At 53.3% G+C, this 13,943-nt stretch overlaps 1 protein-coding gene across 1 annotated transcript in view; it reads left to right on the top strand.

Moving 5' to 3' along the window:
* The window catches only part of SPATA5 (spermatogenesis associated 5), a gene marked incomplete at its 5' end in the record, with an annotated part of 34,593 nt that extends 25,825 nt beyond the window's left edge, over positions 1–8,768 (top strand). The window contains 7 exons of the mRNA XM_038748423.1: positions 1,427–1,581; positions 3,047–3,256; positions 4,469–4,522; positions 5,094–5,173; positions 6,336–6,462; positions 6,719–6,883; positions 8,457–8,768. Of these exons, the coding sequence (XP_038604351.1) occupies positions 1,427–1,581; positions 3,047–3,256; positions 4,469–4,522; positions 5,094–5,173; positions 6,336–6,462; positions 6,719–6,883; positions 8,457–8,633 (968 nt within the window). The remainder of the gene's footprint in view (positions 1–1,426; positions 1,582–3,046; positions 3,257–4,468; positions 4,523–5,093; positions 5,174–6,335; positions 6,463–6,718; positions 6,884–8,456) is intronic.
* Between the last annotated feature and the right edge of the window lie 5,175 nt (positions 8,769–13,943).

Below are 13,943 nucleotides of genomic sequence, written 5' to 3'. Positions count from 1 at the left end.
CGGCCCGTGGTAGGTACTTAAAGGTCACCATTTTTATAATAATAATAATAATAATAATAATAATGATAATAATGGAATTTGTTAAGCACTTACTATGTGCCAAGCACTGTACTAAGCGCCAAAGCACCCTGCTGGGGCCGACGCAACCCAGGCGTGGTCCCTGTCCCACCCGGAGCTCGCCGTCTCAAGAGGAAGGAGAACAGGGGTCGAATCCCCATTTCGCAGATGACGGAACTGAGGCGCAGGGAAGTGACTTGCCCCAAGGTCACACAGCAGACAAGGGACAGAGCAGGAATTAGAACCCAGGTCCTCTGACTCCCAAGCCCAGGCTCTTTCCAGTAGGCCACACTTCTTCTCTACGTACCAGACACTGTACTAAGCGCTGACGTAGATACAAGATAATCAGCAAGGACACAGTTCCCGTCTCACAGGGGGCTCGCAGTCTCAGCGGTTGAATCTCCATTTTGCAGGAAACTGAGGCACAGAAAAGGGAATTGACTCGCCCAAGGCCATACAGCAGGGAGGGGGCAGAGCCAGAATTAGAACCCAGGCCCTCTGACTCTCAAGCCCAAGTCTCTTCCCACCAGGCGACAGTCCTTCTCTATGTGCCAGGCAGTGTACTAAGCGCTAGGGTAGATTCAAGATAATCAGGGCGGTCGCAGTCCCTGCCCCACATGGGGCTGATGGTCTCAGGAGGAGGAAGAACGGGGCTTGAATCCCATTTTGCGGATGAGAGGACTGAGGCACGGGGAAGGGAAATGGTTTCCCAAGAGCATACAGCAGGCAGGGGGTGGAGCTGGGATTAGAACCCAGGTCCTTTGACTAGAGGAGCAGCGCGGCTCAGTGGAAAGAGCCCGGGCTTTGGAGTCAGAGGTCGTGGGTTCGAATCCCAGCTCTGCCACATGTCTGCTCTGTGACCTTGGGCAAGTCACTTAACTTCTCTGAGCCTCAGTTCCCTCCTCTATAAAACGGGGATTAAGACTGAGCCCGACGTGGGATAACCTGATCACTTTGTATCCTCCCCAGTGCTTTCAACAGTGCTTTGCACATAGTAATCGCCTAATAAATGCCATTATTATTATTATTATTATTCTTACTTCCAGACCTGAGCTCTTTCCACTAGTCCCACTTGCCCCCTCCTACCTCATCTTGCTTTTCTCCTACTCTTGGCTCCTCTAATGCCAACCTTGTCACCGTGCCACCACCTCGTCTACCTCGCCCGCCGGCTTCAAAGCCTCCCTGAAGGCCCGCCTCCTCCAAGAGGCCTTCCCAGACTAAGCCCTCGTTTCCCCCGCTGTGTTCGGAGCTCTGAACTGAGCGCTAGGGAGAGAACCACACAGGTAGTAGACGCCACCCCTGCCCTCAAGGATCTTACAGTCTACTCTGTGGCTGAGTGGACGGTGCATTTGTGTGCGTGTCCCGGCAGGCTTGCAGGCCCTGCGTCGGGCACTGAGGGAGACGCCGGACACCCCGGACCGGGCCCTGGCCAGCTCGGTGCGCGTGACCTTCGGCGACTTCCAGCGGGGGATGCGGGACGTGAGGCCCAGCGCCATGCGGGAGGTCGCCGTCGACGTGCCAAAGGTCAGTTCTGCGCTTCCCTAATCAATCAGTCGTATTTATTGAGCGCTTACTATGTGCAGAGCACTGTCCCCAATGCCGGGAGGCTGCAGTTGGCGCGGAGGGGGATGACCTGATGGACGGGACAGGGTGGCGAGGGGATGGGCCGCCTGTGGCGGTGGACCGGGGGGCGGTTGAGCCCAGGACAACAGGATGGGGGGGTCGGGCCTGGTGGAGACAAGCTGCGGCAGGGGTCAATCAATCAATCAATCGTATTTATTGAGCGCTTACTGTGTGCACAGCACTGTACTAAGCGCTTGGGAAGTACAAGTTGGCAACGTATAGAGACAGTCCCTACCCAACAGTGGGCTCACAGTCTAAAAGGGGGGAGACAGAACAAAACCAAACATACTAACAAAATAAAATAGAATAGATATGTACAAGTAAAATAAATAAGTAAATAAATTGAGTAATAAATATGTACAAACATATATACATATATACAGGTGCTTTGGGGAAGGGAAGGAGGTAAGATGGGGGGATGGAGAGGGGGACGAGGGGGAGAGGAAGGAAGGGGCTCAGTCTGGGAAGGCCTCCTGGAGGAGGTGAGCTCTCAGCAGGGCCTTGAAGGGAGGAAGAGAGCGAGCTTGGCGGATGGGCAGAGGAAGGGTATTCCAGGCCCGGGGGAGGACGTGGGCCGGGGGTCGATGGTGGGACAGGTGAGAACGAGGTACGGTGAGGAGATTAGCGGCAGAGGAGCGGAGGGCGCAGGGTGGGCTGTAGAAGAAAAGAAGGGAGGTGAGGTAGGAGGGGGCGAGGGGATGGGTGATGGGTTGGGCCAAGGGGGACCGGGTGGGGGGCTCCCTGTGGTGACAGACTAGGGGGTCAGGCCCTGGGGGAGGCAGGATGGTGGGCGGCTTGTGAGGAAGGGCTGAGGGGGTTGGGCCGGGCCTGTGGTGACAGATTCGGGGGTCAGGCCCAGGGGACAGGTTGGGGGGCTGTCTGTGGTGATGGGATGGGGGGCTTGGGCCGGGGGGAGTCTGCCTGTAGTAATGGGTCCGGGGGGCACAGGATGGGGGTCCGTCTGTGGCGATGGGCGAGGGGAGGTCGGGCCTGTGGTGCCTGTGGTGACACCCTCCCCGTGCTCTCTGACCCTTCCCCCTAATTCAGACCCACACCCTCAGCTCCCCCCACCTTTTAAGCCTTCCTGAAATCCCCCCTCCTTCCGCCAGCCATCTAGTCACCCAATCCATCAAAAAGCGGAGTGGCCTAGCGGAAAGAGCCTGGGCGTCAGAGGACCCGGGTTCTCACCCCGGCCCCGCCGACTGGCTGCCGGGTGACCTTGCCCAAGTCGCCTCACTCCTCCGGGCCCTGGTTTCCCCCTCTGTAAAATGGGGGTTCGGTCCCTCGCCCTCAGGCGGGGAGCCCGGGTCCCCGCCCGATCCGTCAGGGCTGAGCGGTGGCAGTCAGGTGACTGCGGTGGTTTTAGGTGTCCTGGGCGGACATTGGAGGGCTGGCGGACGTCAAAGTGAAGCTGCAGCAGGCGGTGGAGTGGCCGCTGAAGCACCCGGAGGCCTTTGCCACCATGGGCATCGAGCCCCCCAAGGGCATCCTCCTCTACGGCCCCCCAGGCTGCTGCAAGACCATGATCGCCAAGGCCCTGGCCAACGAGAGCCGCCTCAACTTCCTGGTGGTCAAGGTGGGGAGGCTGCCCGCCCTGGGGGGATGCTCGGGTCAGAGGGCGGGCACCGGGGGGCCCCTGGGCTCGGGTGATGCCCTCCTGGTGAAGATGCCACCCGATCCCCCCACCAGGCGATACCCACCACACTGTGGACTCTCCCCGGCGCTCAGTACAGCGCTCCGCACACCGTAGCGTGTAAGCTCTTTGAGGGAAGGAGCCATGTCTACTCACTCCACTGTCCTCTACCAGGAGCTCAGTCCAGTGCCCTGCACACAGTAGGTTGGACGCTCCTTGAGGGCAGGGATGGGGTCCACTGAGTCTACTGGACTCTCCTAAGTGCTCAGCTCAGTGCTCTGGACGGCAGGAATCGTGTCTAGTGATTCTACAGTAGCTTCTACCAATGCCACCATTTCTGCCAATGTGGAAACACGGAGGAGCCCAGATTCTCCCACAGCGTGAAAGGTCCGAGGACAGTGGTCTTCGACCTCTGAATTAGCCAGTGCCCGGGGCTTTGCCCGCTTGCTCGCCCTCGGCCCCGAGCCAGCTGGGAAGGAAGTCTCGTAGAGACCTCAGTTTCCCTCTGCCTTTCAATCAGCTGCGTCGCCCGCTGTCCTCCTCTCCCAGCGGCGGTTCAGCGGTGTGCGCGCGGTGCCCCGGCCAAGATCTGTCCGCCACAGTCCACGCCCATGCCTGGCTCCTTCTAGCCCCGGACGGGCACTTGAGTCGAGTTGGTCTTCCCAAACGGTTGCGTCAAAATCTTTTCCAAGCGGGACTTCCTCCCGCTCGGGGTTTGGATTCCAGTAGATGCCCGAGGCACAAACTCAAATCAATCCATGGTGTCTATCGAGCGCTTACTGTGTGCGGAGCACTGTGCTAAGCACTTGGAGGACAGCTTTTCCTTCCTGAAACGGTGCTCGGCACATAGGAAGCGCTTAACAAATACCATTATTATTATTTCTGGAGGGAGGCAGCATAGCCTAGCGAAAAGAACCCGGGCCTGGGAGCCGGGCTCTGAGTTCTAATCCCAGCTCCAGCGCCTGCCCGCCGTGTGACCTTGGACAAGTCACTTCACCTTTCCGTGTGTGTGCCGAGCACTGGGGTAGCAGTGGCGGTAGCCTTGGGGGGTTTGTGGGGGGCTGGGGGGTCCCCAGGGTCAGGGTCCGCTACTGGTGCGCTGGAGTGGCTCGGGACCTAGCGACCGTCATGGGATCGTCCGTCTTGTCCGCACAGGGTCCCGAGCTGATGAGCAAATACGTGGGCGAATCGGAGCGGGCCGTCAGAGAGGTGAGGGGGTCGGCGGAGTCGGGGTCCGGGGGTGGCTCAGGGCCCCCCCGGGCCCATCGGGGCTGGTGGACGGCGTCCAGAGGCCTGTAGCCCGGCCTGGGAGGTTGGTGTCTCCCCGTGGGGGGGAAGCGACGGAGCACTGTCCGGTGAGCAGCCTTCAGGACGGACGCTTCTCTCTCCCGGGGCCGTCTCGCTCTCCGAACCCGGTACCCTCAACTTCCACGATGCTCCAGGCGCCGGCGGGAGGAGGGAGGTTTTCCCGGGTTGGGCCACGGTGCCTGTTCCGAAGTTTCAGGGTCTCAGCAGGCCCCTGGGTGGCTGCCTCATGGGGCCCTTCCTCACCCCAGTCGATCTGTCTATTACTCTATTTATTTATTTTGCTTGTACATATTTATTTTCTTTTGTTAGCATGTTTGGTTTTGTTCTCTGTCTCCCCCTTCTAGACTGTGAGCCCACTGTTGGGTAGGGACTGTCTCTATATGTTGCCAATTTGTACTTCCCAAGCGCTTAGTACAGTGCTCTGCACACAGTAAGCGCTCAATAAATACGATTGACGATGGTGATGTCCCAGATCTTCAGGAAGGCCAGAGCTGTGGCTCCCGCGATCATTTTCTTCGACGAGCTGGACGCCCTGGCCGTTGAACGGGGCAGGTGAGGAGTGAGCCCTGGGGCGACTGGATTAGCTGATAATTAATAATAGTTACGGTATTTGTAAGTGCTTACTATGTGCCAGGCGTCTGACTAAGTGCTGGGGTGGATACAGACGTATTGGGTGGGGCAGGATCCCTCTCCCACCTGGGGCTCAAAGTCTCAATCCCAATTTGACAGATGAGGGAACTGAGGCCCAGAGAAGTGAAGCGACTCACCCAGGGTCACACAGCAGACAAGGGGTGGAGCTGGGATTAGAACCCGTGACCTCCCGACTCCCAGGCCCTGCTGCTTCTCCTTAGTTCCCGGGCTGCCCTCGGGAACAGCTTCCTGATGAGAAGCTTTCCGAGGGCAGGGGTCGTGACTGCCAACTCCACTGTCCTCTTCCAAGCGCTCAGTACAGTGCTCCGCACACAGCAGACTGGAAGTTTCTCAAGGGTGGGGATCGTGTCTGCTAACGCTGTTGCCCTCTCCCAAGCACTCAGTCCAATCAATCAATCAATCGTATTTATTGAGCGCTTACTGTGTGCAGAGCACTGTACTAAGCGCTTGGGAAGTACAAGTCGGCAACACATAGAGACAGTCCCTACCCAACAGCGGGCTCACAGTCTAGAAGGGGGAGACAGAGAACAAAACGAAACATACTAACAAAATAAAATAAATAGATATGTACAAGATAAATAGAGTAATAAATATGTATAAACATATATACATATATACAGGGACAGTGTTCTGCACAGAGTAGACCGGAAGCTCCTTGACGGCAGTCACTTCACTAGGCCTAGGTTACCTCATCTGTCCAATTATTTATTTTATTTTGTTAGTATGTTTGGTTTTGTTCTCTGTCTCCCCCTTTTAGACTGTGAGCCCACTGTTGGGTAGGGACTGTCTCTATATGTTGGCAATTTGTACTTCCCAAATGCTTAGTACAGTGCTCTGCACATAGTAAGCGCTCAATAAATACGATTGATGATGATGAATGGGGATGGAGACTGTGAGTCCCGTGTCGAACAGGGACTGTGTCCAACCCCACTGGCTTGTATCCACCCCAGTGTTTAGTACGGTGCCCGGCACAGAGTAAGCGCTTAAGAAATACCACCGTTCTGATTATTCTTACTACGATCATTATTGCTGTCTTCATGGTTGCGATAATGGTGATTCTCAGCTCTTCGGGGGCCGGCAACGTGGCAGACCGTGTGGTGGCCCAGCTGCTGACGGAAATGGACGGCGTGGAGCAGCTGACCGGCGTCACCATCCTGGCGGCCACCAACCGCCCGGACCGGATCGATAAGGTCTGGGCACACGGCGGGCAGGGGGTGGGCTGGGCGCGGACATTTCCGGCCTAACCTCGGCCCCGACGGCATTCCCGGAATTCCCCGCGGGGCGGCCCTGTGGTCCCCAAGGGTGTCGGGAGTGGGACACGGTCTCGCCCGCGCCGGCCATCTGAGCCCACTCGGGTGCCCAACCCGCCGCCCGCCCCGGGAGAGCGCGGAGAATCACGGCCCCTGTGGGCGACGGTGGCTCACGGGGGCCGTGCGTCGTCGGCAGGCCCTGCTCCGCCCCGGGCGCATCGACCGGATCATCTACGTGCCCCTCCCCGACGCGGGCACCCGACGGGAGGTGCTGGCCCTGCAGCTCCGCTCCATGCCCGTCGGGCAAGACGTAAGCCCCGACCACCTGCTGCAGCGCACGGACGGCTACTCGGGAGCCGAGGTAACGTGGCGGAGTCCGTGGACCCGGGCGCGCCCCCTCCTTCTGACACCCCCTCCTTCTGACACCCCCTTTTCCTCCGCCTCACGCCGGGACCCGTGGGCACCTCCCCTTGGCACGGGTTGATTCCCACCGACGCTGGTGACGGGGTCTGGCGGGCGCCTGCCGTGGGCCGATCTCTGTGCTAAGCATTGGGGTGCAGACAAAATCGTCAGATCTAATCCCGGTCCCGCCCCTTGTCCGCTCTGTGACCTTGGGCAAGTCACTTCACTGGACTTCTAGACTATGAGCCCGTTGTTGGGTAGGGACAGTCTCCATATGTTGCCAACTTGTACTTCCCAAGCGCTTAGTACAGTGCTCTGCACACAGTATGCGCTTAATAAATACAATTGAATGAATGAATAGACTTAGGTTGCCTCATCTGGAAAATGGGGATTGAGACTGGGAGCCCCACGTGCGACAGGGACTGTGTCCAACCCAATTTGCTATATCCTCCCCAGTGCTTAATACAGTGCCTGACACATAATAAGTGCTTAATATATACCATAATTATTATCACACACAATCAGTCAACAGCCATCAGAGGAGTCTGTTGAACACCCACTCTGTGAAGAACTGAGTGCTTCAGGGAGGGCAATACAGTCAGAAGCGGTGTGGCCCATCATCATCATCAATTGTATTTATTGAACGCTTACTGTGTGCAGAGCACTGTACTAAGCGCTTGGGAAGTACAATTTGGCAACATATAGAGACAGTCCCTACCCAACAGTGGGCTCACAGTCTAAAAGGGGGAGACAGAGAACAAAACCAAACATAGTGGGGAGAGCCCGGGCCCGGGAGTCGGAAGAACCCGGGTTCTAATCCCGGCTTGGCCACTTGTCTGTTCTGGGACCCTGAATTACCTCATCTGGAAAATGGGGTGATGATTGTGAGTCTCATGTGGGACACGGACTGTGTTCAGCCCCATTATCTTTTATCTACTCCAGCTCTTAGTACAGTGCCTGGCACTTAGGAAGCACTTAGATACCATAAAAAAGTAAAAATAAAATGAGGAATAGGTATCCAGTGTCCCTCTCCTTTAATAATAATAATGGCATTTATTAAGCACTTACTAATGTGCAATGCACTGTTCTTTTAGACCACGAGCCCTGTGACGACCAAGGGTCTGAGTCCAGATCTGCCCCAGCATTCAGCACTACACTTTTTTTTCCTTAATGGCATTTGTTAAGTGCTTACCAAGTGCCAAGCTCTGTACTGAGCCCTGGGGTAGATCCAAGCAAACCAGATTGGACACGGTCCGTGTCCCACAGGGGGTTCAAAGTCTTCGTCCCTGTTTCACAGATGAGGGAACTGAGGCCCAGAGCAGTGAAGCAACTCACCCAAGGTCACCCGGCAGACAGGGGACGGAGCCGGGAGGAGAACCCAGGTCCTCCGACGCCCGGGCCCGGGCTCTAACCGCTAGGCCGTACTGCCTCCCCCTCGGCGCTTAGGAGGCCCCAAATGGACCGCGTAAACGGCCCGGTTGGCCCTATAATCATTTCACCTCCCGCTGACATTTCCTCCCTCTCTCGGGCAGATCGCAGCTGTCTGCAGGGAGGCGGCCCTGCTGGCTCTACAGGAAGACCTCCAGGCTCAGTCCATCATGGGAAGGCACTTTGACCAGGCCCTGGACATCGTGACGCCCAGGATCCCCGCCTCGCTCAAGCAGTTTTACGCCGATTACCAAAACACGTGTGGACTGCATGCCCTCTGAGCGGACATCCTCTCCTCCACCCTGCCCGGTGACGACGAATCCGCCTGGAACTGGCCGTCCGGGGGACGCGGGAGGGCCCTTGGACAGCAGTGTTGGCGTGGAGGAGAGGGTCAGACTGGACAATAAATAATGATAGTAATAATAACAACGGTGGTATTTGTTAAATGCGCTGTGGTGGGTACTAGCAAATCAGGTTAGACGCAATCCCTGTCCCACATGGAGCTCACGGTCTTCACCCCCATTTTACAGAGGAGGGAAATGAGGTCCAGAGAAGTGAAGTGATTTGCCCAAGGTCACACAGCGGACAAGCGGCGGAGCCGGGATGAGAACCCAGGTCCTTCTGACCGCCAGGCCTGGGCTCCACCCACTAGGCCGTGCTGCTTCTAAAAATCGATATGGAGGTGATTTCAGATTGACATAAATTTTGTCCTCTCCCAAGCGAGGACAAGACCCAACCCCACCAGGTGCCTGAACCGTATTGATCAATAACACATACTGAGCGCATACTATGTGTAGAGCACTGTACTGAACGCATGGAGGGAACAAAGGAGTTAGTAGGCACAATCTCTGCCAGCAAGTAGGTGGGAGCACGGGTACTGAATCCCCATTTTGCAGATGAGGGAACTGAGGCACAGAGAACTCAAGTGACTTGCCCAAGGTCACACAGCAGGTAATCGGCGGAGCCGAAATTAGAACCCAGGTCATCTGGTTAGATACAAGATAATCAGGTTGGACACTGTCTTAATCCCCGTTTTACAATTGAGAGAACTGAAGCCCAGAGAAATGACTTGCTCAAGGACACACAGCAGACAAGGGTCAGAGCTGGGATTAGAACTCAGGTCTTTCTGATTCCCAGGCCACACTGCTTAGAGGGTTTAGAGTCTGCGGTCAACAGCCTAGCGGATCTAGAGGACTGGCCGTGAAACATCACAGGCTGGGTGTCTGGAGACCTGGGTCCTAATCCCGGCTCCATCACTTGCCCGCGTGAGCTTGGGCAAGTCACTTCACGGCTCTCAGTTTCCCGGTTGGGCCGTCCTGCTCCAGAAGGATTTAGGTCCCACGGCCTTCCCACGGGTTCCTACAACCTTCCATTTGATCGAGACCTGCAGCCCGCAAGACCACCGGACTCTGTCGCGAGACCTGAAAGATCGATTCCTTGCTTCCTTCTGCTTTCTCCTTCCTGCATCTCACAAACGGAAGCCCCCACACCAAATCCCAGCCAACCCCCCCAGTAATCTCCCCAGCCCCAATCCCGACCAAGCCCGGCAGACGAGACCCCCTCCCACAGTCAAGCCCCGCCCCGGGCCAAATCTTGGGAAAAGGAATCCAAAAATGCATCTGACTTGTCAACCACTCACTGGAAGCTACTACATTAAAGATTAATGAAAATGGAGAGGCAGAAGTCAGGCTAATTTTCCCTATTGCAAAGAATAAAGAGAACCCTACCTTTCCCATAATAATACTGATGGTATGTACTTATCCTAAGCCATGGCCTAGATTAATAATAACGATGGCATTTATTAAGCGCTTACTATGTGCAAAGCACTGTTCTAAGCGCTGGGGAGGTTACAAGGTGATCAGGCTGAGGTGGAGGAGGATGATGGAGGCAGGAAAGGAGATGAGGCTGAGGAGGAGGAGAGGCAGGTCTTATCTGCCAGATAACCACGTCTTCTGGCCCCATGTCTATTCACAGATGTAGACTCTCCCACATGGTTGAAAGCATCCCCCTCTTTCATATTTCATATTTCTTCCTCTGCAAAGCCAAAGCTGCTCTCCTTGAACCACTTTCGATACTTCTTAAATTCATTCACAGGTGAAACAAATTCGCTTTTCACCTCCTCAGCAGCTCTGGGGCTTTGACTCCTTTCTTATTCAACCCACATTTTCAATCTATCATTAAATCCTGTGGTTCAACCTTTGCAACATCACTAAAATCCCCCCTTTCTTCTCTAGCCAGCTACCACATTAATCCAAGCACTTATCTTTTCCCACCTCCATTACTCCATCAACCTCTTTGCTGACCTCCCACCCTCCTGTCTCTCCCCACTCCAGTCCGTACTTCATACTGCTGCCTGGATCGTTTTTCTACAGAAGTGTTCAAGCCAAATTTCCCCATTCCTCGAGAACTCCCAGTCATTGTCCTTCCAACTCCGCATCAAACAGAAACTCCTTACCTTCCACATTAAAATCCTCCATTACCATACCTCCTCCTGCCTAACCTCACTGCTCTCCTACTCTGAACCAGCCCAAGCACTTCATTCCTCTATTGCCAACAGACAATGACTCTCCTCTGCCTTCAAAGCCTTAATGAAAGCACATCTCCTCCAAGAGGTCTTCCCTGACTAAGCCCTCTTTTCCTTTTCCTCCACTCCCTTCTGCATCACCCTGACTTGCTCCCTTTATTCAACCCCCTTCCCAAGCCCACAGCCCTTCAATCCATATTTGTCATTTATTTCTCTTACTGTCTCCCCCTCTTGACTGTAAACTCTGTGGGCAAGGAATATGTCGGTTACAGTGCCATACTGTACTCTCCCAAGCACTTAATACAGTACTCTAAGCACAGTAAGCACTCAATAAATACAACTGACTGACTTCCCAAAAGGCATTTACAGTGTACAGGGAGCTTCCAGGCTAGAGGAATATAAACCTATAATGATGCAATCTATAATAGTGACATAATTACATGACATACACATATTTGGAGGACATTACAGTCTAGATTCATTTCTAATCATCTGGGGAAACCCAGGAAATGCTTTTCCTCACAAGTGCACAGAAAATAGGTCTCAGCAATGCACAAGAAATAAACTTTTCCACTTGTACTCACAGGAAACACATCTCTCAGCAATGCACAAGAAATAAACTTTTCCGCTTGTACTCACAGGAAACATGGTCCCTCAGGAGCGTTCAGAGAATGCTTTTCTTCACAGGCTCACGGGAAACACGGCCCCTCAGGGTTGCACAGAAATGCTTTCCTTCACTGACTCACAGAAAATGCAGTCTGTCAGCTGTGCTCACTTAAGTGCTTTCCCTCCCACTCTCGGGAATTAAAGTCTTTCAGGTGTGCTCAGGAAAGGTGTTTCATCACAGGCTCACAGGAAGTACAATCTCTCAGCGTTGCCTAGGAAATGCTTTTCTTCACATTATTATTATGTGCTGCCGAGTCCTTTCTGATTCACAGGGACTCTCAGGAAATAAAGCACACTCTGAGCACACTCCTGTGCACTGTGTCAGGTGTGCTCAGGAACTGTTTCTTCACAAGCACACAGAAAATACAGTCCCTCGGGGTTGAACAGTAAATGCCTTTCCTTACAGGCTCACAGGAAATCAGGGGTGCTCAAGAAATGCTTTTCCTCACAAGCACATGTGAAATATACTCTTGTGGGGGGTCAATCAATCAATCATATTTATTGAGCACTTACTGTGTGCAGGACACTGTACTAAGCACTTGGGAGACGCAGGAAATAGTCACCCTCACGGGTTCTCGGGAAATAGGGTCCCTCAGAGGTCCTCAGGAAAGACTTTTCCTCACAGGGTCACAGAAGATATGGTCTCTCAGAGGTCCCAAGGAAATACTTTTCCTCTCAGGCTCACAGGAAATATGATTGTTCAGGGACAATATGGTCTTTCAGAGGTGCCCAGGAAATACTTTTCCTCTCAGGCTCGCAGGAAATATGATTCTTCAGGGACACACAGGAAATGCTCTTCCTCACAGGCTCACAGGAAATATTGTCCCTCAAGGGTGCACAGGAAATGGTTTTCCTCACAAGCTCACAGGAAATACAGCAGCATGGCCTAATGGCACGGGCTTGAGAATTATGAAGGTTATGGGTTCTAATCCTGCCTCCACCACTTGTCTGCTGTGTGACCTTGGGCTTCACTTCTCTAAGACTCATCTGTAAAATAGGGATTAAAACCATGAGCCCCACGTAGGCCAGGGACTGCATCCAACCTGATAACACTGTAGCCACCCCAGCGTTTGGCACAGTGTTTGGCTGAACAGTGCAAAGGGGTGCTCAGGGGATGCTTTTCCTCACAAGTCCGTAGGACACATGTTCTCTCAGTAGTGCTGAAGAAATGCTTTTTTTCATAGATTCACAGGCAACATGGTCCCTTTGGCGTGCACAGGAAATGCTTTCCCTCGCAGGCTCACGGTAAATACGGTCCCTCAGGGAAGCTCAGAAAATGCTTTTCCTCACAGGCTCACGGGAAATATGTTCTGTCAGTTGTGCTCAGGAAATGCTTTTCCTCAGGGGCTCACAGGAAATACAGCCGCTCACGGGACACACGGGGAATGCTTTTCCTTACAGGAAATGCAGTTCCGCAGCGACTCACTGGTAATCCTCATTACCTTCATGGACTCGCAGGAAATGGGGTCTCTCTTGGACTCCAGAAAACGAGTAGCACAATGGAAAGAACCCTGGAGTCCACCCCCAGCCCAGATTCCCCCATTCCAGGCCTCACAGTCCCTCCTAGATTCATTCATTCAGTCGTATTTATTGAGCGCTTACTGTGTGCGGAGCACTGTACTAAGCGCTTGGGAAGTCCAAGTTGGCAACATATAGAGACGGTCCCGTTGGGTGGTGGGAAAAATATCTGTGACATCTAGTGGAACAGCAATCTAGAAGCTGAGGAGACAGGGTTTTTTAAAAGCCAGCTTTTGAAGGCGGACTTCTATTTCACGGTGAAGTCTAAAAAATTATTTCATTCAACCGTATTTATTGGGCGCTTACTGTGGGCAGAGCACTGTACTAAGCTCTTGGAAAGTACAATTCAGCAACAGAGACAATCCCCACCCAACAACGGGCTGACAGTCCAGAATACGACTTGAGCAGCAGTGTGGTCTAGTGGAAAGAGCCCGGGCCTGAGTGTCGGAAGGACCTAGGTTCTAATCCTAACTCCGTCACTTTCACTCATTCAGTCGTATTTATTGAGCGCTTACTATGCGCAGAGCACTGTACTAAGCGCTTGGGAAGTCCAAGTTGGCAACGTATAGAGACGGTCCCTACCCAACAGTGGGCTCACAGTCTCGAAAGGGGAGACAGAGAACAAAACAAAGCATATTAACAAAATAAAATCAATAGAATAAATATGCACAAATAAAACAAAAAATAGAGTAATAAATTTGTACAAACATATATACATATATATGTATATACATATATATACATATACATATATGTATATACATATATACATACATATACATATATATATATGTATATATATATGTGTGTGTGTGTATATATATATATATATATATATATATATATATATATATACATATATATACTTGTCTGTTGTGAGACC

This window comes from Tachyglossus aculeatus, chromosome 6 (genome assembly GCF_015852505.1).
Source record: "Tachyglossus aculeatus isolate mTacAcu1 chromosome 6, mTacAcu1.pri, whole genome shotgun sequence".
NCBI lineage: Eukaryota > Metazoa > Chordata > Mammalia > Monotremata > Tachyglossidae > Tachyglossus > Tachyglossus aculeatus.
This window is presented reverse-complemented; position numbering and strand designations above follow the sequence as displayed.